Source organism: Ambystoma mexicanum, chromosome 13, assembly GCF_040938575.1.
Source record: "Ambystoma mexicanum isolate Mex_15411 chromosome 13, UKY_AmexF1_1, whole genome shotgun sequence".
Classification (NCBI taxonomy): domain Eukaryota; kingdom Metazoa; phylum Chordata; class Amphibia; order Caudata; family Ambystomatidae; genus Ambystoma; species Ambystoma mexicanum.
Window position 1 is genome coordinate 734281324 of NC_090938.1, and position 24679 is coordinate 734306002.

General features: G+C 45.0%; 1 protein-coding gene across 1 annotated transcript in view; it reads right to left on the reverse strand.

Moving 5' to 3' along the window:
- Positions 1-359: 359 nt before the first annotated feature.
- DXO (decapping exoribonuclease) overlaps positions 360-24679 on the reverse strand; it is a 144049-nt gene continuing 119729 nt past the window's right edge. Inside the window, exon 7 of the mRNA XM_069634989.1 lies at positions 360-3386. Within this exon, the coding sequence (XP_069491090.1) occupies positions 3266-3386 (121 nt within the window). The 3' untranslated portion in view covers positions 360-3265. The remainder of the gene's footprint in view (positions 3387-24679) is intronic.

The following is a 24679-nucleotide window of genomic DNA, read 5'->3' on the forward strand; positions in this document are numbered from 1 at the left end:
TTTGAGTCAAACCAATTTCTGATTAATGTTCACCTCACATTGTTCAAAGCCGTTCAGTCTTGGGCAGAAAAGAAAAGAGAGCGCATATTTTCTGCAAATTTTGAATCCATGCATGCATAATTGTGCAGGTTTTAGTTAACCATGACATACAGGCTGACTATTAAGCTACACAGGCCGCTCTCACCGCTGTGCAGGTATACCAATGTTCATGCCCTGCAGAATTACCAACATTGCTCAATGTGAATTAAAAAAAAAAAACCTTCATTAAAAACAATAGTAACAAGTAATGCCCCATTAAATCAAGAAACTAGGGGTAAATAGACACATTTATCTACAGTAAACAAAAAATACATTCGGCCTTTGTACTAGACTAAAATGTTTTATTCACTGTTGTCAAGCGTTTAATTAAAAAAAAAACACTCATAGCAAATGTACGTTTAGCAGAAAAGGGGGTACAAAAATTAGACCGGGTCGTTTTCTCTGCAGAACAGCTGCCATCCCAAACACACACTTTCAGTAGAAAAGGGAAACACAAATGTATCGTGTACATTACAGGTCATCTGGCCCTTTTAAAAGCTAGCACCACGAAGGACATGCGTTGTCCCCTTTCACAATCTAAGACTATTCTAAAAGGGAGGTTTGCGGGTGTCCCTCTGTACACAACAGAGGCCTCGCTGTGAACAGGGGATGGGAGAACAGTTTCCACCAACGGAAGACAACAAGAAAAATCTAGAGACTGCAGACAATTGAAAAGCATATTTTGCCTTATAAAATGAAAAAATGGCAACTCTAGATGAACTGAAATGCCTGCATCTACGTCACTGTGTGGGATTTTGCAGTTGTAAACAAAAACTATCTGGATGTTTCGGCTCTTTAATTGGATACAAACGTGCTACACTAAAGAAAAATGTAGCAAAGTTAAGCATAAATCAGAATTCAGGTAATGGTACAAAAATCACTTTTGAAATTATGCGACAGCTGTTTTGTATGTGAGAGGAGTTTCAAGTCAGCCTAAATCAATGTTGTACTATTGGTTCCTCCCATAATTCAGCACCTTTTTAAAGCCTGAAAAATGCATATTTCAGATGGGATGGGTAAATACCTAACGATCTGCTAACAATTTAATTGGAAATGATAGATGAAAAATAAAGTTCAAAGTATGGCCATTACTCCCCTCAATAGCTATAAATGTTGCAGTTCGCATTAGTCTTCAGCTTTCTGATCTGGGGAAACACACCGTCATTCATGGTAAAACAAATTAGGCCCCAATTCACAGGTGACGAGGAAGAAATGGGCAAAACCCACCTGAATCACATTTACTCGGGTATGGCACATTTTTGCCAGAAGCAGTCCAGACTCCGATTGAAGTCTTTTATTTGCCACAGAACAGGGCACTGCAACCTTGTTCAGATGGTTTGGCGTCTCAGTGAGCTTTTTTATTTGTTTTGTTTTTTAAAAATATGCCTTTCCACTTTTCAACTTTAAAATGCAGATACGTTGGTGTTAATATATTTGCTATAGTAATGAGCAACTGTAAGAAAAGAAAAAAGGCTGCCCTCCATTGAATTGACTGAGATTAACATAAAAGATTAAGTGGAATCCCTGCTGCACCTGGCACTTTTGTTTTGATCATTATTTGGAAGAATCCTTAAGACAAAGTCAGGAGGCCTTGAAGTGTTAGGACTGCAACAAAAAAAAATATAATAAATGTACATAGCTAAATGGGTAATCAGGAACCCCCTAAAATTCTTGCTGGCCATCATTTTAGAGTCTGCATCCGTCACACTCAAATGTCTGTCTCTACAGCCAAAAGTGACAATGCAACTCAACCCAACCCTCTGGCCGGTAGAAGAAGCTAGGCTGTCGTCGTTGGCTGCTGTTCTCGCAATTCATTGAAGGGGAAAGAGGAAAACAGAGCCAGCCTGGATCTGCAGCGCTCTGTTGGCAAGTTCTTGTTTGTAGCTATTAGGAAGACAAGGTCATAGCCACATCTCTTGATGGCTGTAATGGGGCCATAGTTCTCGCTTCTCGCCATTCTGAGGTGTGCGGTGGATTGTCCTTGTTGCCGTCATCTCTTGCAGCCGTAACTGGATCCTCCACCACCCGCAACACACGTGGAAAGTCTTTGAGATATCCCGACCAGTGTGTACTCTGAGCTTCTTATCCAAACATGCCTTGGAATTCCTACTTTCATACAAGCACAATTTGCGCTGCAGGATGGGAGCCATTTTATAGCTTAATGTTTAGCAACGTGCTAGAAGAGTATTCAGAGTTCCTAGCCGCTTGTTCATCTTACTCCTAGTGCAGCGAGCTATGCTGGACTTGGTGTACCTTGCACATTATTAGCATGATTGTGAACAGCAAACACGGCTTCCATGCTTCTTCTTCGAGAACATACTCTAGAAATATAAGACCCATGGATTTACTCATTAACTATCCCCCGATAACTAGGATCCCAAGTCCAAGAGTGATCTGACCATATTTCAAGGAGCTGATAACTGGTACCCACACCTAGTGGGGCTGCCCTTTATTTATACATATTTAACAGGTGCCTTTACTCGGGAACTGTTCTCTGACAGGCAGCCATTTGGTGCTTTACTCACAGAGCTACCTACCTAGACAGGCCACATAGTTCCTATGATGGTAGCCTTCTCCCCTTCCAAACTATTGCTTGGACTGACACTTCTTGCAGATGGAATTATCTTCTCTATCTTCACCAGCTGTGCTTTCTAGGTTTAGAGTACTAAGATTGTATAAGAGAAACACCTCCACCCGAGCTCTCTCTTCTGGCACAGATCGAGCGCACCCATGCTAAACTGCCCATTCAGTTACAAATCAGCCCACTAAGCTACTCTCTTCCGGTTACCCAGCTCTTGTCGAAGACTAAGCTATTTGTTGTAATTACATAGAAGCAGAGAGCTATTCCACAGCTGGTGCCTTTATCCATTCACTATGCTCTACGTGGACGCCATTGTCCAGTTGCACACATTTTTATGCTTCCGATTGCTTGTGCAGCAGAGCCATCTCGCCAGAACATCTTTGTACATAGAACATGTTCACTAGCTAAATGTTGGCTTCACACGTACAATGGGTTAGGCAAGTTGGACTACGCGACCAGAGAACGTGGAGAAGCTGGAAACGTTGCACGTGTGGGAAAGGCACGTCTTTGGATCCAGCTTGCCCCACACAGCCACTGAAACCAACTGATGCCAACAGCAGTGAAGCACCATCAGACTCCAACAGAGCAGTCTTCTGGTTCTGGGAGTTACTTCTCCTGCGTAGTCATGGCGCTCACGTACCAGGGCGGGAGGAAGGAAAGATCGGAGTTCTTGTGTACTGTGTACGAAACATCATGGCGGGGCTCCCAGGAGAAAAGGTACACCACTCTAGGGAGAGACAAGGGTAGATAAAAGCAGGACAAATCAATGCATTAAGTAAACACATGTATAAATCACTCAATCGCTGCCAAACAAAGGCTTCTCGCATCCCCTCTCCCTGTCCAGACTAGTTCCTGCGAGTGCTCTTACTGCATCAAAGTCCCACTAAAACGTATCACAGTGTTCAGAGTATGGTTGAATTTCAGTGCTCGGGAGTGGGCCACCAGTACTACAGTTCACATTATTTTTAACAGCATACTCATATTGTGTGGATAATGGGTGATGACGGTGCAAAAATACAAATACACATTTTGAGACCTTTTCTTTACCCGTTATAAATCAGCAACAATCGGAAGGAAATCCGAGGGAATGTAGCTTTCGCCATAATCTAAGGTGATCTGGGAAAAGTTCCCATGAGATAGATTGAAACATCTCCTGCAATGCTCTGAACATGGAAAGCTGCATGCAGATTTTATTTGAGTAGTGCATGAAAGAATCCTAGAACACCATTTTTTTGTTTCGATGATACACTAATCTTTCAAATCACATTTAATTTACTCTTGAGATAAAAGTAGCAAAGAAGTTACAGTTATCAACCTTGTTTATAGGCTTTCATACATTGCAGCAAATGGAAAATGAGAAACGAATAGGTATACCCCGGGCAGCCGCGTGCCGACTCACTGCATTGTCAAGTACGGCCTGGGGATAGGGGTTGGGTCCTCAATTCAGTGTTGGGGTGGGGATGCAGGTAAGGGGGGCGGGCCCAGCAGGGAGAGGGGTAAAGTCATCACATATTCAAGGAACGCACATATAAATAGCAGTGACAATGGCACTACACCTTTAGGAAGGTCACACTCAAGGCACAAACATTAAAACACAGTAGTGACAGGGAGCGCTACGCGTAGCGATCATCTCTCTGTGAGCACAAGCAGTGAGCACACTACCTTCTTTTCTGCTTCATTGGAGGACTTTGGATGTTTACTTATTTTCTGGCACCCGTTTGTATTTTGGCTCCCTGCTTTCTATGCGTTTCTGGCTTTTCATCCCCAGCATGCCAGAGCGGTTTGAAAAGCGCCCTGAATGCAGTGGGAAACTATATGATATGATTGGTTATTTATAGCGTGCTTACTACCCAGTGGTCTGTAAGCGCAGACCCGGGGATCGTACTGGTGTTGCTCCGTGTCGTCTTTGCTTCCTAGACAACCACGTTGCCCCCGAGCGATCCTCCCAGAAGAGGGGAAAGTAGGAAGAGCACGAAAAGGTGCATGCACTGCCTGCCAGAGGATCATCATATTGTAAAGTGCCAGGTCATGCATGTCCTGAAGAAGGCTGAGCGATAGGAAAAAAAGGATGTGCATGATGGGGCATCATAGATCTGCCCAGACGCCTAGGGATAATGAAAACCACCTCTCTTCCCCCAAATAGATGCTCTATGAGGTCACTCAAGTGGCAAGATATAAGACGCTGAAACGAGGGGATCACAACTCTATATTGAGGCATTCAAGTTCGACTTCCTCCATATCAATGGTAAAGTCTGTTTTGGAAGAGGATTCCCTCAAAAAGTCAAGAAGAGTTGGGACGCATACGGTCTCCCAGATCTGGCATCAACAAGCACCAGTCCATTCCACCTGAGGACAGGCCGGTATCCTCCTTTGGAAGCCCCAACAAGATCTGCCAATACCAGTATCTTTGGAAGGCAGGAAAAAGGCACAAAGATCCAAGAACGGCTTTTCAGGGTACAGACACAGAGCCCACAGCCTTCCATAACTACAAGACTGTGGCTTACCTTTTAACCACCAACATTATCCTCACGCCTTGTACCCAGTATAACACCACCAACTGACACCGATTAGTTGAACTACTAGCAGTCATCTACCCAATTTCCAAAGCTTACCACCTTTCCCAAAGAGAACATTGCAGCATTCAAAAAGGTTACGATTCACAATTGGGACAGGAAACAAATAGTACTGGTACAAAGAGCTCCACTTCAGAATTTCCCCAAATACATTGAAGCAGTTCAACAGCTTCTTGTTAGATCTTGAAAAAGGGAGCATGCTTTTCCACTCAAGGGATATAATACCTCATACCACCATTCATACCAGAGAGGAAAGGTATATCCTTACCAAAATAGGTTTGTGTCCATTCAGAAGAAGGTAAAAACGGCACTAGGTTGTCATCTAGAGTGCCCATTACTAACAGGAAGAGGCTACTAATCTATCAAATGATAGCATGGCCTACCCAGGATCCACCATTGGGCAAGCAATACAATCTTGGGTATAACCAATCATGCTACATGCTCACTCAAAGGTTGACGCCAACTACTGCTACTCTGCTTTACAATCACTCGGCTTCCTCTAAACCTTACAGAAAACCACATGGCTATACCCTCCCCATTTCAGGGTGGACTTAGATCTGCCACCAACATGAAACGCCTGCCTTCCTCATTAGAATAACTCCACCTCTATCTAACCAAATCTGCCCTACGTATTCCCTGCCACCTCTCTATCACCATTGGTCTCCGGGACTACCAAATCCTTATATGACCCTATGACGCCAGCCCAATGGATCCAGAAATTTGCAAGGAGACCTAAACCTAACCAACTTTGCCCTACTAGTATATGTAATCTCAGACTAGGCTCTAGACTCCCCAAATTCTCATCATCAACAACCAATATATGCACCAATCAGACGCCCCTTAAACTGAGAAAAAGGAACACTAAACTCACACCTACTGCAGAATCTAGCGCTCCATCTCTCCACCTCAACGGCCCAAACAAGAATGTAGCTAAGAAACCCCACGAAATCAAAGGAGCACTGATCAATGCAAGACCAATGATCAATGCAAGATCTTTAGTGGCCCATGTCACTGACATGGGGTAAATCATCACGGTCAATCAGCTAGACTTCCTAGCCGTCACAGAGACCTGGCTCCATCCTGCCGCTGGCCCAGCCATTTCACTACCTGTCCCTGAGAACTACACTACCCTCAGATTAGATAGAGCAACTTCTAGAGGTGGGTGCATCGCCTGCTTCACTAAATCTAACTTGGGCTTGAGGGCCATACAACATCTGCCACTACATTCCTCTGTTAAATTACCCCTCCACCCCGGTCAGCTTCACATACTATCACCATGCACCTCATTTATAGGCCCCCTAACTGCCTTACTTAATACTAAACCTGGATCACAAACTATTATACTCTGGGACTTCAACTTAGGTTTGAACGACCCGAACGATGCTAGCGCTTCTACCCTAACTAACACAATCTCTGAAGTTGGCCTTACTCTGAGAAGTAATGCCCCCACACACATAAAAGGCTGCACCCTGGATTGCAGATATTAACTGTAAAACCCCCATAACTGCAATCGAACCTTGTACATGGACAGATAAATCTCATTCGCTATACAAGATAACCTACAAATCAACTCAAAGTCATGGCCCCACCAGCCTTAACAATACATAAACGGAATAGAACAGTCAGCAACACCCTGCCCCTCATCCAACCTATCACCTCCCTTCAGACCCTACCTTGCTTGTTGCACTGTACAACACTACTATTAACCAAGCTATCGACCCTATTGCGCTGCTTAAACTCAGCAAAGAGAAACCTCGGGCCCTTTTGAACACCCGTTTTACTCCTAGTCTGAAAGCCTTATGCAATGAAAAAAAAAGACACGCGGAAGCTCAATGGAGAAACAATCCGTCTGAACTGAATAAAAACAATCTAACCACTCTTGCTGATGGATATAAAAAGGAAATCATCCAAACCAAAAAAAGCCACCTTTAACGAAAGAATTGGAAAAGCAAACTCTAGTACAAGGGAACTATTCTCTATCCTAAGAGAACTAGAATCGCCTGTCATTCCAAACGATACGTGTATCAAAAACCAAACGTGGTGCACCAACATACAAAATGCCCTTTGTTACAAAATAATTATGCCCCAAGAGAAAAATCATAGCCAAAAAACATGCTCCATAAGAATGTACTAGTGGCACAAGAAACCATACTGCAGGAAGCTGCCAACAAACAAGTTAAACCGAGTAATCAGTTCAATTTCAAACCTATCTCTATAATGGAAACGGAAAAGATCACCACATCACTCAAGCCCTCCAGATGCCTAGGGGATTCATGTCCTGCACCTAGAATTAAAGAAGCAGCTAGGGACCTAGCTCTATTCATTACTACACTAATCAACTCGTCATTCGAAACTTGCTCAGTTCCGACTAATCTCAAAGGCACATGCGTTCTACCTCTTCTAAAAAAAAAAAAGGGCAAAACTTGGCCCAATGATACCCACAAACTATAGGCCAATAACAACTGCACCATTTGTCCTAAAAATCCTAGATAAGGCTGCTTAGCTGCAGATTCAATCCTATCCGGAGGATAACAACTTGGTACCCGTCAATCGGGCTTTAGGCCCAGACACGAGACAGACTGCCCTCATCGACCTAAAGAACCAAATGGACGAACGGAAGGACAAAGGAGAAGCCTCCATTCTCCTCCTATTGGACCCATCGGCCGTGTTTGACCATAAAGTTTTGAGTAACCACCTTAAATCTTCTGCCCACTTCTCGAAGGAGGCCACCACTTGGATCAAATCCTTCCTTGATATCCGTTCTATATGTTTTCTCTCCTACCTCTGCAGTAGACCCAGTACCTATCACATGTGGAGTGCCACAGGGATCGTGTGTCTCACCAACCACGTACAACATATTTACTAAACCCCTGTTTGATATACTTGATATGCTGGGTGTCTCATATATCAACTATGCTGACGACATCCAGATTCTTATCCCTATCCAAGGAGACTGACACAGATGTAGCTCTGATCAACAAAATCTACTTGATCATACAAACCTTGATAGCCACACATGGCCTCTGCCTCTATGATAAGACTGAGCTCTTACTCATTGGGTCAACCAATAGACTGAACAAACTTTCCTACCAATACAACTCCTTCATTATCGATGGACTAAAACATCAAAGGTTCAAAGAAGGTAAAAACCTTAGGATTTTACCTGGACTCAACTCTGAACCTCAATAAATAACGCTACAGCCTCTGCTACCAGTTAGCCCATGCCACTGAAATAGCAGATCTCATCATAGCCAACAACCTGGACTTCCTAGCTAACGTGAAACGTGGCTACATCAGGCTGCAGGTCCAGCACTCTCCCTTGCTCTGCCAGATGTCGACATCATCATCAGAGCTGACAGAACCGCCAATAAAAGAGGTGGGGGTCGCCTTCATCGCATCTCACCCTCAGAGCATTACCACCCCCCCTACCAGCTTCACCTCAGCAGAGCTCCTCTCTGTGAAACTCGCACTCCCACCCTCTCAAACTATTCTCATTCATCTTCTCTACAGACGCCCAGGCCCAGTTCTCTCCTTTGAGGAAGACATCACTAATCTCCTCGCCACCAACACTAAAACCAAAATCCAAACCATACTCCTCAGAGACCTTAACCTCAGCCTTAAAGACCCTAATGATTCACAGGCCTCAGCTCTCGAAAACGCCATCACAAATCAGGGATTCAAACAGAGTGACATCACCTACACATTCTAAAGGGTGAATGTTGGTCTGGGTGGCCGACCTCAACTGCTCCATCACCATCCTCCAAAACTCCCCAGTGGCCTGGTCAGATCACCACCTCATCCTGTTCCCCATCTTTGGTTCCTCCAATCCCAAAGCCAGATCAGCCCTACCCCAATCCCTCTCTAGAAACTGCCGTAACATCACCATTGATAGTCTACAGCCACTCATCTCATTAACAACATCCTCGATGAAACCAAATTCACCAGCCTAGACCCTACCAACCTGGCAAACCTCTACAATGATACAATCAAATCAGCATTAGACATTGCAGCAGCCCTCAAACTAAGAAAAACAAAACCTATCGCTTACCTCAATAAATGGTACACCCCCGAATTAAACGTTAGAAACACCAAAAGATCAGCACAATCCACCTGGTGACACACGCACTCCACAAACAAAATTGCCTTCTCATCAGCCTCCAAAACAGCAATACTTTCAGCCAAAAAAAAAAAAAGAGGCCTATAACCTAAGAATCCACAATGCCAAATTGAGTACCAATGAGCTCTTCGGCATCTTAAAAGAGCTTGAACCCCAGCACCGCTCTCTCAGGACTGTGTTATAAACGCAGATTGGTGTACTAAAATACAGCAAGCCCTCGCTGACAAAAATCACCCTCCTCCAAAACAAGATAAATGCAAAAAAGACAAGCCTCAACAACAGCTCCCATCCTGCTCCTGATTCAACAAAACATCCCCCCTCCTGTACTCCCTTCACCTTCACCCATGTTACATCTAGGGAAGTAGAAGACATCATAAAACGTCTTAAACCCTCTCACTGCCAGGGTGATTTATGCCCAGCCTCCATCATTAAGGATGGTGCAAAAAAGCTAGCCCAATTCATCACCACCTTCATCAACACATCCTTCTCCTCCAATCAAGTGCCAGACAACCTCAAGCAAGCTTGGGTCATGCCACTCTTAAAAAAACCAACCTTGATCCTAACATCCCCACCAACTATAGGCCCATCACGACCATCCTATTCCTTCTAAAAATCTTGGATCGGGTGGCCTACTTGCAAATCAAGAAGCATTAAGATAAACTACTAGGCCTCGGGCAATCAGGCTTCCCACCCAGACACGGCACCGAGACCGCACTCCTCGCCCTCAAGATCCAAATGGATGAGGCAAGGGACAAAGGCAAGCTAGCAATACTCCTACTACTCGACCTATCTGCTGCCTTCGACCTCGTTGACACCCAAATTCTCACGAAACACCTCACTGCAGCCTTTTCTCCCGACCCCTCTGACTGGATCAACTCCTTTCTCTTCAATCGGACCACTAGAGTCTTCTCCCCTTCAGCAGACCGAATCCCGACACTTTGCGGAGTTCCAAGGCTCGTGCGTATCCCCCCCCTACTCTTAACAATATATTTACGAAGCTCTTATTTGATCGCCTGACAAATTGGGTGTCACCTACACTTATTATGCAGATGACAAAGTCCTAATCCCCCTCACGGGCTGCTACGACCAAGACTCAAAACGACTAAATTACATCTACCTGGAAATCCAAGCATTGATGGCCACCAACAGCTTATGTCTCAATGACGATAAGACCGAGCAACTGATCGTAGGCTCCCATGCTTGACTGAACAAACTCAACCACAGATACGCTTCCTTCAACATTGACAGCAACACAATCTCTGTATCTAAAGAGATAAAAACTGTGGGGGTCTACCTTGACTCAACACTGTCTCTCAAAAGACAAGTTAGCCGTTTGGCGACCTCCACAGCCTACACTAATAAACTGATTGACAGCTGCAAATCATACCTATCTCCCACTAGCTGCCTTACGCTAGCCAGAGCTCTGGCACTATCCAAGCTGGATTACCGCAACACACTATTCCTAGGATCTTCTGAACGCAACCTAAACAGACTACAGGTACTTGAGAACAGCTCTCAGCTTACCCAGATCATGCCATATTTCCTCCATCAGAGTCATTACAAACTGGCTGCCCATCGGGGACAGAATTACACTACGGACCTTGGCTACCACACACAAATGCCTCTCTAACTCGGCCCCAAAATACCTCTCTGATAAGATCCATAAACACCAACCCACTCGTGCCACCAGGTCAGCCCATTCGTACAGCGTCATGGTACCAAGATTCAGCCTCAAAACTGCCGGAGGAGCGAGCTTCCCAGTCCAAGCTGCCAAACGCTGGGACTCCCTTCCCATCCCCCTCAGACAAGAACCTTCCTTCCTCTCGTTCAAAGCTAAAATAAAATAATGTTTGAGTAACAAACTCTCTCCCCCTCAGCCATCATCAATCCCACCTTTTGATTCTTTTATAACTGTCCTTTGTCTATTTTAACTGCAGTGACCCATCTGTAACCCAAGTCCTATCTGTAATTTTTCTTGTAATTATTTTTGTACATCATCGTATATATGTATTCTGCCTTTCCATTTATGTAACTCCAAGTATTTCAAGCGCCCAGCTACCTCAGGGTTCGGTGCGCGATATAAATAATAAACAAATACATGTAAACCGATTTACACATGCAAACCGTTCCTTTCTATCGAAAGTTGTGTTACAGTAGCATGTGCCCTCATCTTATCGAAGTTGGACTACTGTAATGCTCTCTCTAAGTACCAGCAAATACAACATCAACTTACTGCAAACACTCCAAAATAACGCCCTCAGAGCTGCCCTAGGTATCCCAAAAACACACCATATCTCTCACGCTAGACGTTCCACTAACTGGCTCGCCATAAAAGACAGAATTAAGCTCAAATCCCTAAACCTTACCTTTAAATGTCTCGCCAACATGGCTCCACAAGAACTAGTGGAGAATTACCAGACACACTGCAAAGCACACCATCAGAAAGCCCCATCAGAACAGCGCAACCAACAGCCTTAGGATTCCTAAATTTAAACAAAAAAAAGCAAGAGGGCCAGTTTCCCAGTCATGTCACCCGAACTATGGAACTCAATGCCTCACTCCCTTAGAGCCACACCGTCCTTTCAAACCTTTAAAAATAATGCAAAAGTGTGGCTCCGATCCCATGACCATTATGTATGACCTTGTGTATGACGGCTATGTATCCGTCTCTATATATAACTACTGCAGTAAATAACTTGTAAATGTTGCAACGTGTAAATGTAAACTTGATTCATTGTATAATGCTTGTAAACTTTAAACTGTACTCCGCCCAGATACCACAGGGTTGGGAGCACCATATAAATGAATAAACAATGCAATAGGTGACTCCACACCCAACAGACATGTAACCTTGCTTCTGGCTGCAGGGAGGCCGGGGGCAGAGAAATCAATGGCTTCTTGCATCTTCATTGTGCCTCGCGCCAGGCTGCACGTGCCTCGCATAGAGATTGTGGCACATTAATATTTTGGTGCTTTGGACAGATCATCTGAGAAGACAGTTCTGTACCAGAAAGACACCACCACAATGACGTGTTTTACCAGCCCACAATGAAGAGTGTGGTTGAGGACGGCATTAGGTTCTGGTGAAAGGCACCACTTCCAAGGCAGTTTACCTGCCATGGACTGAGCGTGTAACGGCAGACACCTAAGAAGAGTACTTCTAATCATTAAGCACTGACTCTGCGTCTTGTACAGCAGGTTTGGAGAATGAGGGCTTCAAACAGAGGTTTGCCAAAACAAGGAATGCAAAATGCCCAAGCTATGCATTCAGTTTCTCTAAAGAAACATCTTTGGTGAATACTCTTTTGATGCTCCAATTAATATGTTTTCTATACGCCTTTCCGCCCCTTCCTCTCAGGAAGAGGTACCTCAGAACATCAAACAGAATGATCACCGAGTCTGGATCATTTTAATAGCACTGGACTGGAAGAGGTGGCACACAAACCTACTAAAGAGGTCAGCGAGGTCACACAAGAAGTTGCTATGCAGACAAGATCTACTAATGAGAGAGGCAGCCAGTGCCACCAAAATCTTCCATCTAAGCATTCCAACTCCTTAGGGCAGGGTGCTGAACATACGTCCTGCGTGCCCAAAGCAGCCTTCCATCCTGCAAAATGTGGCCCTCCAAGAGGGTTTACTTTTGTAAGGAGATACAGCCCAATAAGTAAACAGTTTGCTTGGGACCATTGCTGGGGTCAGGCATTCCTGACAAGTCTGCACTGCTATTCAAGCGGCAATTAACCTAATCTTTATCTCCATTATAATGTATTCCCCCCCCCCCCACACAACCCTCCTTTGCTTTGAGTGGAAATCAGTCTGAGGCACCCCTGGGGGGGCATACATTATAATGGCGATAAAGATAAGGTCAATAGCCGCTAATTATCACGAGACGGCAAGTCAGCTGTCAGCCACTTGCTTAAGGATGGATTGCTACTCAGCAGGGAGCTGAAGCACCGAATGCCTGCAGTAAAAGTTCCTGCATACATTTATTTTGTCAACAGGACTGCAACATCTCTCAGGTCTTATCCAAAGGTATCTTCCCCTTGCAGGGCCTTGACTCCCTTGTAAGAAGTGTCTTGTAAAGGTGGCATCCCGCCTTCAGCTCAGACACAAACATGAGGACATTTTCCTTTAAATTCCACTGCTCTTCCTCACCCCCCCACATGCACAACAGCGCCAACATATCCCTTTTCACTTCTTTCCCTACAATACCTGATCAAGTCTTCTGTGGACCAAAGAAAAAGCACACTGATACCACAGCTCTGTGTGTATTAGCCAAGCCTACAAACTCCCCTTCAAATGAGCATATGCCTGCATTTCCCCGAGTGGTTCTTTTCGGAACTTTATCCCTGCACATTTCAAAGGTGGGGCGGGGGTCATGCATGGTGTGTATGTGTGAGAAAGTGAGCAGGAGAGATTGCTAGCATGTTTCAAGGGGTTACTCTTGCTCGCAGGGTTCAATTATTGGGCCCATTGCTGCCAGCCAGCCTGCCAAACGGGTTTGGGTTTGCATTCTACAACTTGGACAACAGAGGGCCCATGTCCTTTTCATGCAGAGGGAAGATCGAGATGAAGAAAGACATACAAGAGAGTAAGTGAGTGGTAGAGAGAATAGAAAGACACAGAAATAGTAACATTGGTAGAGAGGAAGAGGGAACAGAAAGAAAGACAGAAAAAGAGTGGCAGAAATAGTAACAGGGAGGGAAAGGGGAAGAAGAGAAGAAATAGAAAGACACAAAGAAACAGAATTCTTACCAAACGGAGGGAGAAAAGGGGAGAAATAGTAACAGTGGTAGAGAGGAAGAGGGAAGACAAAGTGACAGAAGTAGTAACAGGGAGGGAGCGATTCAGAAAGTAAGAAGAGAAGAAATAGAAAGACAGACAAATAGTAACATAGGGAGGGAGAGAAAGAAGGGAAGAGGGAATGAAGAAAGAAATAGTAACATAGGGAGAGGGATATGGGTGGAAAGAACGACAAACTAACACCGAGATGGAGAGGGGAGAGAAAAACAAAGGGGGCGATTTAAATAGCAACCGGGAGAGAGAAAAAGTGACAGAAATAGTAACAGGGTAAAAGAGGAAGAGGGGCAAGAAAGAGTGAGACAGGGAGTCTTGTTCTTCTTCGCCAAAGTACTTATTCTCTGAGGGCACGGCTCCATGACCAGGTTGCTTTCTGCATTTCCTTGCTTCACCCCCTTGCTCATGCGATGCGATGCCCCTTCCGCCGCTCCACACCACACATTATTTGTATTTATTTTATTTGTATAGCGCAAACCAGGCCCGGAGACAACCAGGCGCATATCTTCAAACAGTGGTTACATCAAGGGAAGTCATTACAGAAAACAAAAAGGTACAAGTCATAGGAAACAGGCAAGTGCATACAAGTTCAGCAGGCAGACATGAAAGTCAAGATAATCAGGTTTTCAGGACGATCGCTGGTCGTCTGAAGTGGCTAACCCGAGCTTAGCTTTGTGTTTGAAAAGGTTCAGAGATGATAGATTTCTAATATGGAGTGGCACAGTGTTCCAGAGTTTGGCTGCCAGAACTGGGAAGCTGACCCCTCTGGCTGTTTGAAGCTTGTGTCTAGGGATCATGAGGTTCTGGGCCGAACTAAGTGCCCGAGGTGGGATATATTGAGTGAACCGCAAGGATAGGTAAATAGGGGCCTGATTATTCATGCATTTATAGGTCAGGGCAAGAGATTTTAGTGAAATCCTTTGGGCTACTGAAAGCCAGTGCAGGTTCTTCCTAATTTCCGAGATATGTGCTGATCTGGGGATGTTAAGGGCTGCTCTAATGGCGTTATTTTGAGTGATCTGGAGTTTGAGGTTGCATTGGTTAGTGCCTTGGTACAGAGTGTTACAGTAGTCAAGTTGGACATAACCAGAGTCCTGGCAAGGGTGATGCAATTCTGAGTAGAGAGGAATGGGCAACATGCTGTGATCAGCTTGCATGTGTAGGCCATTGCGGCAGCAACTGCATTAGTTTGTCTGTGGAGGGAGAGAGTGGAGTCAAGGTAGATTGCAAGGGGTTTTTGTGTCTTTGGATACTTTTATGGAGTTGCCATCGATATTGAAGGAACAAAACAAAGGGTTCAACTTGTTGAGTCTTTGTTGTGTACCTAGGACGAGGAGCTCTGTCTTGTCGTCATTGAGACAGCTTGTGTTGTGCCATCCAGGCTTGGATAACTTGGTAGATGTCGTTTAAGGATTTCGAGTCTACAGTGTAATCACCAGTGATAGGGATGAGTCTCTGGGTGTCATCGGCATAATTAGTGTAGGTGACACCCAGATAGTCAAGCGCATCAAACAGAGGTTTCGTGAACACATTGTAGAGCGTAGGTGATACGCAGGACCCTTGAGGGACCCCACAGGGAGCTGGCGCTGGGTCTGCAGAGGAGGTAGGGGAGAATACTCTCATGTGTCTATTGTCAAAGAATGAACTGATCCACTTGGTAGCATTATCGGAAAAGTGGTCTACCGATTTCAGATGTTGGCAAAGGATTTGGTGATTGACCAAATCGAAGGCGGCAGATAAGTCCAGTAGGAGTAGTAGTACCAATTTGCCGTTGTCTTTCATATCCTCAATTTGGGTTTTGAGGTCCAAGAGGGCTGTTTCAGTCCCATGCTTGGGTCTGAAGCCGGATTGTCTAGTACCTAGGAGATTGTTTCCAGATAATTCTGTATCTGTAAGTAGGCCGCTCTGTCTAGTATTTTCAGAAGAAACAGGACCGTAGTGATAGGCCTATAGTTAGTAGGAATCTCTGGGTCTAGGGTTGGTTTTTTTTAGGAGAGGGATGACCCAGGTGTCCTTCAGATTGTTGGGGACCACTCCTGATTGAAATGAGGAGTTGATGAAAGTGGTTCTGAATGGAGCGAGGTCGTGGGACGATTCCTTAATGATCGGTGCCGGACAGGAGTCACCTTGACAATTAGAGGGTTTTAGGTTACAGATGATTTTTTTCAACCTCGGAATGGTGAGAGGTGTAAAACTGAATGGCAAGCGAGAGACTGGTCTAGTCGTTTTAGGTGGCAGGGTTTTAGTTAGGGAGGTGGTGAGGAGGGCGTTTTGTTTGGCATTGATTTTAGATTGAAGAGTAGTTATTTTGTTGAGAAGTGCCGTTTGAATGTTATTGCGCCAGGTGCTGTCTTTAATGCACGAGTCCGGGGCGGGAGAAGGGGATTCCAATTCTTTAAGAATTTTGAATAGCTCCTTCGTGTTGGATTCGGCTTGAGATATGCATTGGTTATACGTCTCTTTTTTGGCTTGTAGGATGGCTTCCTTGTAGTTAAATGAGGTGATGAGAAGAGAGTCTTTGTTAGCCAGGTTAGGAAGGCTTTTCCAAAGAGCTTCGGCCTTACGCTTTTCTTTGCGCAAAACTCTCAACTGCGGGGTGAACCAGGAGTTCAGATGGGATTGTTGTTTGGCTTTACGTACTTTGAGTGGGGCTATGGTCTCAATGGCTTTGTGCAGGGTAAGATTGAAAGTGTCTACTAAGACGGTGGGGTCATTGTGTTGCGCAGCGCATTTGTTCAAGATTGAGAGAAAGAGGGAGCAGTTTGTCCCTAGTGATGTCTTTTTTGTTCCTAGTGGGTATAGCAGGGGCTATGGTAGGTTTGGGCTGAGGGTTGGTGGCTGGCACGTGGAAGATGATATGATGGTCTGACCAGGCACAAGCAGTGTTAGAGCGGACCGTGGTATTACAGTTAATGTCAGATATCCAGTCTAGTGTTCTGCCCTTATTATGAGTGGGTTCAAGAATGCGTTGCTGGAATCCTAAGTTGGCGAAGGTGGTAGCTACTTCAATAGCCATGTGGTCCTTAGGATCAGAGAGGCCAAAGTTGAGGTCGCCTAATAGCAACACCTGAGAGTTAGGCTTAGTGTTGGCAGACAGTATAGATGTGATATCATCAGTAAATGCGCCAAGATGACCTGGGTGTCTGTAAATGAGATGAAGTGTCGCTGTGTTTGTCGGTGAAAGGGATAGTTTCACTGCCGAGCTGAGTTGGGAGTAGGTCTCATGGTGATATTGTCTCTGTGTATAAATGCGACAACCCCTCCTTTGGACATGTTGGATTGGCGGTCATTTCTAATGATGGTGTAGACGTTAGGTACGGCTAGGGATAGAAGTGGGCCGGACGCGGCATGTAGCCAAGTTTCGGTGATAGCTAGGAAGTCAAGGTTTTGGACCGTGATGAGGTCCGCAATGTCAAGGGCGTGGGCTGTAATGGATCTGGGATTGATAAGGGCTCCCTTGAGTGAAGAGATGGGGGGTGGTGGACGAAGGGAAGTTGGGTGTCGTGGGTGTGGAAGGCTGTAAATGGGCATTATGGCTGCGCTGGTATATGGCTGTGCAAGGTATACGGGGTAGTCTAGATCGGAGTCTGGCATTCCTAGATTGAAGCGTACAAGGTTGATTGGGTGTGGGTTTAGTAGCAAAGTCCTTGAGCCACAGAGCCGAGTCGTCGAGGTACGGATTAGTAGGGGGAGGGGTCTGTGCAGTGGTGCATGGTAATGGAACAAGTGGGAGGAAGGTCGTGGACGAGGTGTGTCTTAGCAATGCTAGAAGAGCAGGTGCCTAAGGTGGAAGTTAAGAGTCCTGAGATGACCAGGTAGGTGAGGGGGAGGTTGACAGGGGGCCACAGCCGCATGACGTAACCTGGTAATTGGAACGTTGGTTAAGGTAGGGCGCAAAGCGCTTTCTGGCCAAGGGTACTTGTCAGTGAAATAGGTCACGGTGGAGGCGTACTCTCTAATGGTAGTTGCCAGTTGGAACAGTGGAGGCTAAGTATGAATCCAATAGCTCCTAGGTGTTACGCAGGACAAGACACGTGCATGGGTGCATTCATAAACAGGATAATCACTAACATACTCAATATGTCCAGACCGGGACGGTACATAAGCAAAATCACGGTAAGAGAAATCACTAGCATATTCAATATGTCCGACAGGACAGTACACGTGCTAAATTGTAGTCAACAGTAATCAGTGGCCAGGCTCAGTGTAGTTAGCTACACGTACAACATAGTTAGTAATGAGTGCCAAGCTTTGCAGTGTGGCAATAAGGCAGTGAGATGTGCAGAACCCCTGAAGTGAAACGGTTATGAAAAGTATCGAGCTTTCCAAGTGAGTGATCAACAAAGTGACAACAGATACAGTGCAAGCATGTGCATATACAGTAAGGTGCGCAATTGATCAACAAGTGACCAGATGCTTTTGAATTGTGAAACTGAGAAGGTACGGTTTCTGCGATTAGTAAATAGGCGTGGCAAAGGTAAATATTAGCTAAGTGAAAGGGTTCAGTTGGGGCGTCACCGGTTAGTGAAAGGTGGGGGTAAATGAAGACATGACATTTAGGGTTGCAAAATGTTCAGCAGCGTTAGAGTTGGAAGCGGGCTTACCAGACTGATGCGGGAAACTCCTAAGTTCCACGTGTGGATGGGGAAACTGCAGAGCAGTGTCCAGCGCCGTAGCGCAGGTGCGGACAGGGGCACACATTAGTAGTTCGGGCCACTGTACGCAGCTTCAAAAAGGTACATTCGGCCCTCCGCACAAACCAGTTCTTCACCCCTGCCTTAGGGCCTACAATATGAAAGCCAACCTGCCAAAAGACTGTATGAATGCACTTAAGTGGCTTAGCACCCATCTAAGGGGTTTCTTATGCATTCAAGTGGAAAGGTAATGCCTCTGGTGCAAATGAAAACAGATGGAATATCCGATAGGTCAGGACAATATGATATTGGCATATTTACATCCTTTGACTATGTGGGTCACAATACTCCTATATAGGAGTTCACCTTTCGGCAATCACATACTACAGAAAGAGTCCTTATAAAAGGTCTTAAATGCCTGGAGTAAAAGATGCGTTTAATTGTTCCCCTGCCCCCACACCCCTGGTCAGAATGCCTTGCAAATAAAAAGGCTGTTCTTTATAAACTTTTTGGGTCACCATTTGAGTCCTTGAACACCCGTCTCGGAAAGTGTATTTCATAGTTTCCATTATCTCAGCCAGGAAGGGGAGTGAAGTACAAGCAATGGGTTCAAACACATTTTATCGGGTATCTCACAAGGACACAAAAGCAATTAGGTCTCCTATTTCTTCCCACCAAAAGTGGCGTTAGGGAGATTCATCATTTGTATGCCCCATGCCCTCTCCTAGCAACACTCCCAGCACACTCCCAGCACTTTTTGCTCAACTTCTTGACCTTTTTCTTTACTCCTGACTGAGTGGAGCCTTTTTCCACTCATTCATTCTTATGGGCTCCGTCTTTCGTAACTCTTTCCTTTGTGTTTTACTGTCCTATGGAGTCTACTTTCCTCCACATCTCTTTTAAGGCATATGTTGCAGCACACGGCTCCTTATGGGCAGTGTTGCTGGGGACATAACAGTCTAGCATATAGAAAAGAATCTTAAGCAAGATTGTACGTAGTAACCAAGTGGGAGACTACACAAGCCTTGGCCTCTTGGCAATAGTTAACCAAACCTTTGGTATAGGCATATACTACATAAGTTGGTAGAGTGACTGAGCAGCCAGGCGTATCTCAAGAGGGCTCAATGTGAGCTGTAGGGTTGTAACAGATTCACAGTGACAAGTATCCAAATAACACTTATACTCAAGGTTTCTTGATTAACTAATCAAAACAGTCAGCTTGAATAAGCCTTCTTTAGAAGGGAGTCAATATGTACCACTTAAATGTACTTCAAAATACACACCCTCAGTTTCAATAAATCAGTTGGTTCCCCCTCAGGGATGGCACACAGACACTTCCTACACCCTGAGGTGACTTCAATTGTTAGGACTCTGTGGACATGGATACATCACTGGTACATTTAAAGCAATACTGAGTTGGGTGTCCAAAAGAGAAAAAGGTAAGGGAATGAAACCATGATTAACAAGTTTCTTAAACAGGTATGCACTTTTGAACCCCCACCCTTCCTCCCAATGCAATGTAGATTAACCCTTTCCTAGCTATACAAATAAAGAATGTATCACTTTTTGTAGGGACAGATCGAAACACAAAGTCAGAGGTTAGAAGGGTCTTCAGGGAGCCAGGACAGCCAATGTCAATTGAGCAAAGTCTAGGAGAGCTGAGCCACTTCTTGAAGGTAAGTTAAAAGTCTTGCACAATTCTATAGAGAGTTTTGTAGAAAAAAGAAATCACTGTTGGGCCACAAGCTGGGAGGCAGCCAATGCAGGTCTCAACTGAGAGGAAGCAAAGTTACACAACGAGAGTTAAGTACCCCTTAGTTTGCAGTACCTTAGGCCTGAAGAAATTGGTTCCAGCTATATTCTGTTCCTGTTGTAGTATGGCAGATTCTGTTCCTGGGTCTCAGTCGTGGGGACAAGAGGGAGGCCGTCTGGGGACTGTTGCACTACGATTCGAAGGTCGGCAGCAGCAATGGGCAGAGTTCAGATCAGCAGCACTTCACAGTTTCAGCTTCTTGCGAATAGCACCACTGCGGTTCTTGGACATCTTGTGGACTTTCCTTGCTTCTGGGGTCCGGAGGATCTTCCTGGAGCTCGGGTCCGGCTTAAAAACAATGCACTCGATTCTGGTGTTCCTGTCCCCAGTACAGCCAGCAGAGAGGGGGTTTCCAGTCAAGTTCGTCTTGGGGGTCGATTGGTCCCACCAACCCAAGTGGAGAAGTAGTCCTTTGCAGGGCTTCTCTAGTCGAGGCAAATTCAGACTGAGGGGACAATGGTATTTCTTACCTTGATGTGTGAAGTCGCTCCAGAGCATTGGAGTGCACGTAGAGGTGTCCAGGGTACCACCCCCCCACCCCTAACTCCAGCCGCTGCTTGTGTCCCTTTAGCGAATCCTTAAAATGGTCTCTGACGTTGGTTTAATCTTGCTACATCCTAAAGACTAGAGAGATTCTAAAGTATCCACAGGAACTTTTCGTATTCTGCTGCTTGTCAAGACTTTCAGCTCTCTCCGAACTGCATTTTATCTAGGGTTGCGTTTTAGAACTAAAAAGACTTGCTGTGCGAAGAAACTGCCTCTAGAACTGGACACCTTGCTAGTGTAACACTAACCAACTATTTTCCTTCCCAAAAGTCAACATCTTATATGTGTATGCAGAGTAAATGTCTTTACGCGCCGAGATCTCCGAAGCGAACAAGTTTGCGGAAAAAACAGAACTGAGGCTACAGGCGTCGTGCGTCCTACTTATAACATCCGGTGATTACGGTCATATATATGGAATACGTCAGAGGACCCAATCCCCTCAAACTGTCATGAATGTCAAAAGCTGTAACAAATGGAACCGCAAGCAACTACAAACTAAACAGTTGCCTTTAAAAAGTATTAAGTGTTTTAGTTTATTGTGATAAGTATTTTAAAGTGATTCTTGTGTAAATATAATAAATCTATATTTTAATAAACATGTGTGTGTTTCTTTGATGTACATTAGTAGCCAGGTTCGGTGTACTTGCCCACAGCTCACATCTTGTTATAAGCGTGACTGCTCTGCCACTCTAACAAGGTTACAGCAGTAGTACAGACTGATACTAAGAGTTGGGGATCAACACCACCGGGATAGTTTTGTGAAGTCCTACCGCTCCTAACAGGTGGTCACAGATTTCCATGTAAATCAGGCCACATTGTTTATTTCCTCCCATAGAAATCTTCACCAGCTGAAGACAAATACTAAACAGCATTCCATTCATTATGGGCCCACAAATTCTCACATTGCAGCATCCAAAGCAGTTCACAGCAAGGTGGATTGTTGCCTGCATTTATATTGCTATTGAAAAGCAAAGAGACAACTACCAGAGGAACAGAAAGCACATTCCAAAGGATGAAAAGCAGCTACTACAGCCCTGTTGAGAAAAGGTCCCCTCGTCTATTGGCAGTGCATATATGGAGAGCTATGTATACCTTTACAAGACCCCATTTTAAAGCACTGGATTGTCTGCACTACAGTCTTGAAAATATAACTGATATGAAAGCTCAAGAAAAAAAAACATACATTTTGGGTACCAGAAATGGAAACAACAGAAAAACTACAAAAGTGTGAACACAATGGGCAAAAAGAAGACATCTGGCAGCATGGGTCTTAGATTTGCTAATGCATTTTCAGGAACGGCAAAAGCTTGTTGGGAACAAAGTAGTTTAGGCCTCTGGTTGGCGCCAGTTGCATGCTACATTTTGCCTGGCAAGCAGAATCCTTATTGTTAACGAGGCAGTTTCTTTTTTTTTTCTATCCTTTGAATTGTTAACATGAGGCACCATGGTATGAAATAGCCAGGCTACGTACACTTATCCACCAGCAGCATTTTCATTATTAGAATTAGCCAATTATAAAAAAATACCAAGCACATAGTTCTTGATCTTTGAAGATAAAAGTAGTACAAAAATAAGCAGACATCAACCTTATTTATAACTTGGTGTTCTATATTACAGCAAAAGGCGCACAAGAAAAGTAAAACAATGCTACAACTACGTTGACCACAGCACCTTTAAAGAAAAAGAAAAAAAGCCAACCTATGTCGACCCTATAATGCACTGCAATGTCAGCCCTGTGTTCTTTTTGTAGCAGAAGAAGAGGGTACCATGCACATTTTCAATCTGCCATAAAAAGGGAGTGTTTGGATTGTTTATTAATGTAACAAAGATACCCATGACAGAGAACTAGAATTCTATGTACACTGATAGACTGGAGGTGGGAGAAACTCCAGTAAGATCTTTAACAGACATTGTCTGGAGGGTAGTACAACAGGACACAGGCACTACCGCCCAAGAGAACCCTATAGTCGTAGTCCAAATTCAGTTCCCTATTCTACAATGCACAGTTCAAAGGGCTTAGCCCCTTGCTGGCTATCTCCATGCCTCTCGGTCAGTCTGCAGAGCTCCAACAGCCTTCTTTGGCTACCCCAGTTGTCTCCTGGGATGTAGACTCCACACCAGCCTACTTGGCAAGTACATGCTACCCACTCCAGCAAAATCTATGCTCACCCTATGGGGTACCTATAACAATTGCCAGCAAGAAAGTCTGCTCATCGCCTCCTCCAGTCCCTGGCTCGGCTACATTTCAGAGATGTCCTTCTATGGGTTGCCATCCTGGGTGCGAGCCCACTACAGGCTCTAGTTGTTCCCTTTCCTGGCTTGTTTCCATTCAGATCCTGGGCTATAGCCCTCAGTAGGCTTTGCAATGAGCTCCTTTCCCCTTTATCCCCTCCCTGGTTACATCTAGGCATTGGGTTGTAGCACTTAGTAAGGTATTGGCAAACCTGCTTGACGGTCTTTGACGTCTGGCTCCCAGAATTTGTAGCAGAAGAGAATTGCTCAGTGTGCTCGTGTTCTCCAAGCCTGAGCTCTATGGAATGTGCAATGGATAGAACGCCAGCGGGTTCACATGGTGCTTATCTGCTTCCTGGTCAGAAACGTCCGAGCACTCCAGAATACGAGTTTCAAAGCAAGCAGCAGATCTCACCTTGCTGGCTGTCTTCTTCAGTGTACCTGCGTTGCTACCCACACTTTGGTACCGCTATCTTGCAGGTTGGGGAGGGGAGCGAGGGTCAGATGATCCACTGTATGCCAGTTCCAGTGGTTTGTTGCTTAAAGGAGTGTGGGGGGGGGGGGGCTGAGGGGGAGTGGGCTTCCCCTGCCTCCAGAGTCCCCTCAACCTACTCCTGACAGGTGACCGTCACACAAACTAAAGCCCAATCAGGGTGAGTGGGCATGCCCGTCTTCATCATCATTCTTCTCATCGTAGGGGACGAGGTCCAGCCATATACACACCAAGAAGTCTGTGTCTAGCCCGACTTGAAAGGCCACGTTTTGTATACAGTAAAACAAGCAACCCAGACATATTTTGGACTTGTTGGCCGTTTTCAGTGACTACAGCTTACTTCCCTTGGCACAACGAGCAAGGGTTCAGTCTCTGGGTATATAGGTCCCACTTAAGCAGATTGACTATTGACACCAAAGAGCGATGAATGAAAAGGTCTGCATTAAACTCACATCTGCCATTCATACGCGCAGCCGTCATCCATTTTCTTTTTATAGCCCTTCCCTTGCGTGCCATGTCCAGGCAATGGAGCCACATCTCGCTGATGGTGCCAAACGAGTCAGGAACATGTTTGGGGTTACTTGCATTCTTTACAGAGAGGACATACGTAGCAAATTGGGATGGACTTCTCCCATTAGGTTCAGTGCCAAGACCGATTTGCATGTGGATGGTGCCCTTCTGCAGTGGCAAAGACGGACTAAAAAACATGACCTAGAAGTTGCTCAGAGTAGTGCCAGAGTTTATGGCTATTTCCATATATTATGGTTTTCCATTTGTCACTTTTTGGATCTGTAGCTAGAAATTGATTGCAAACC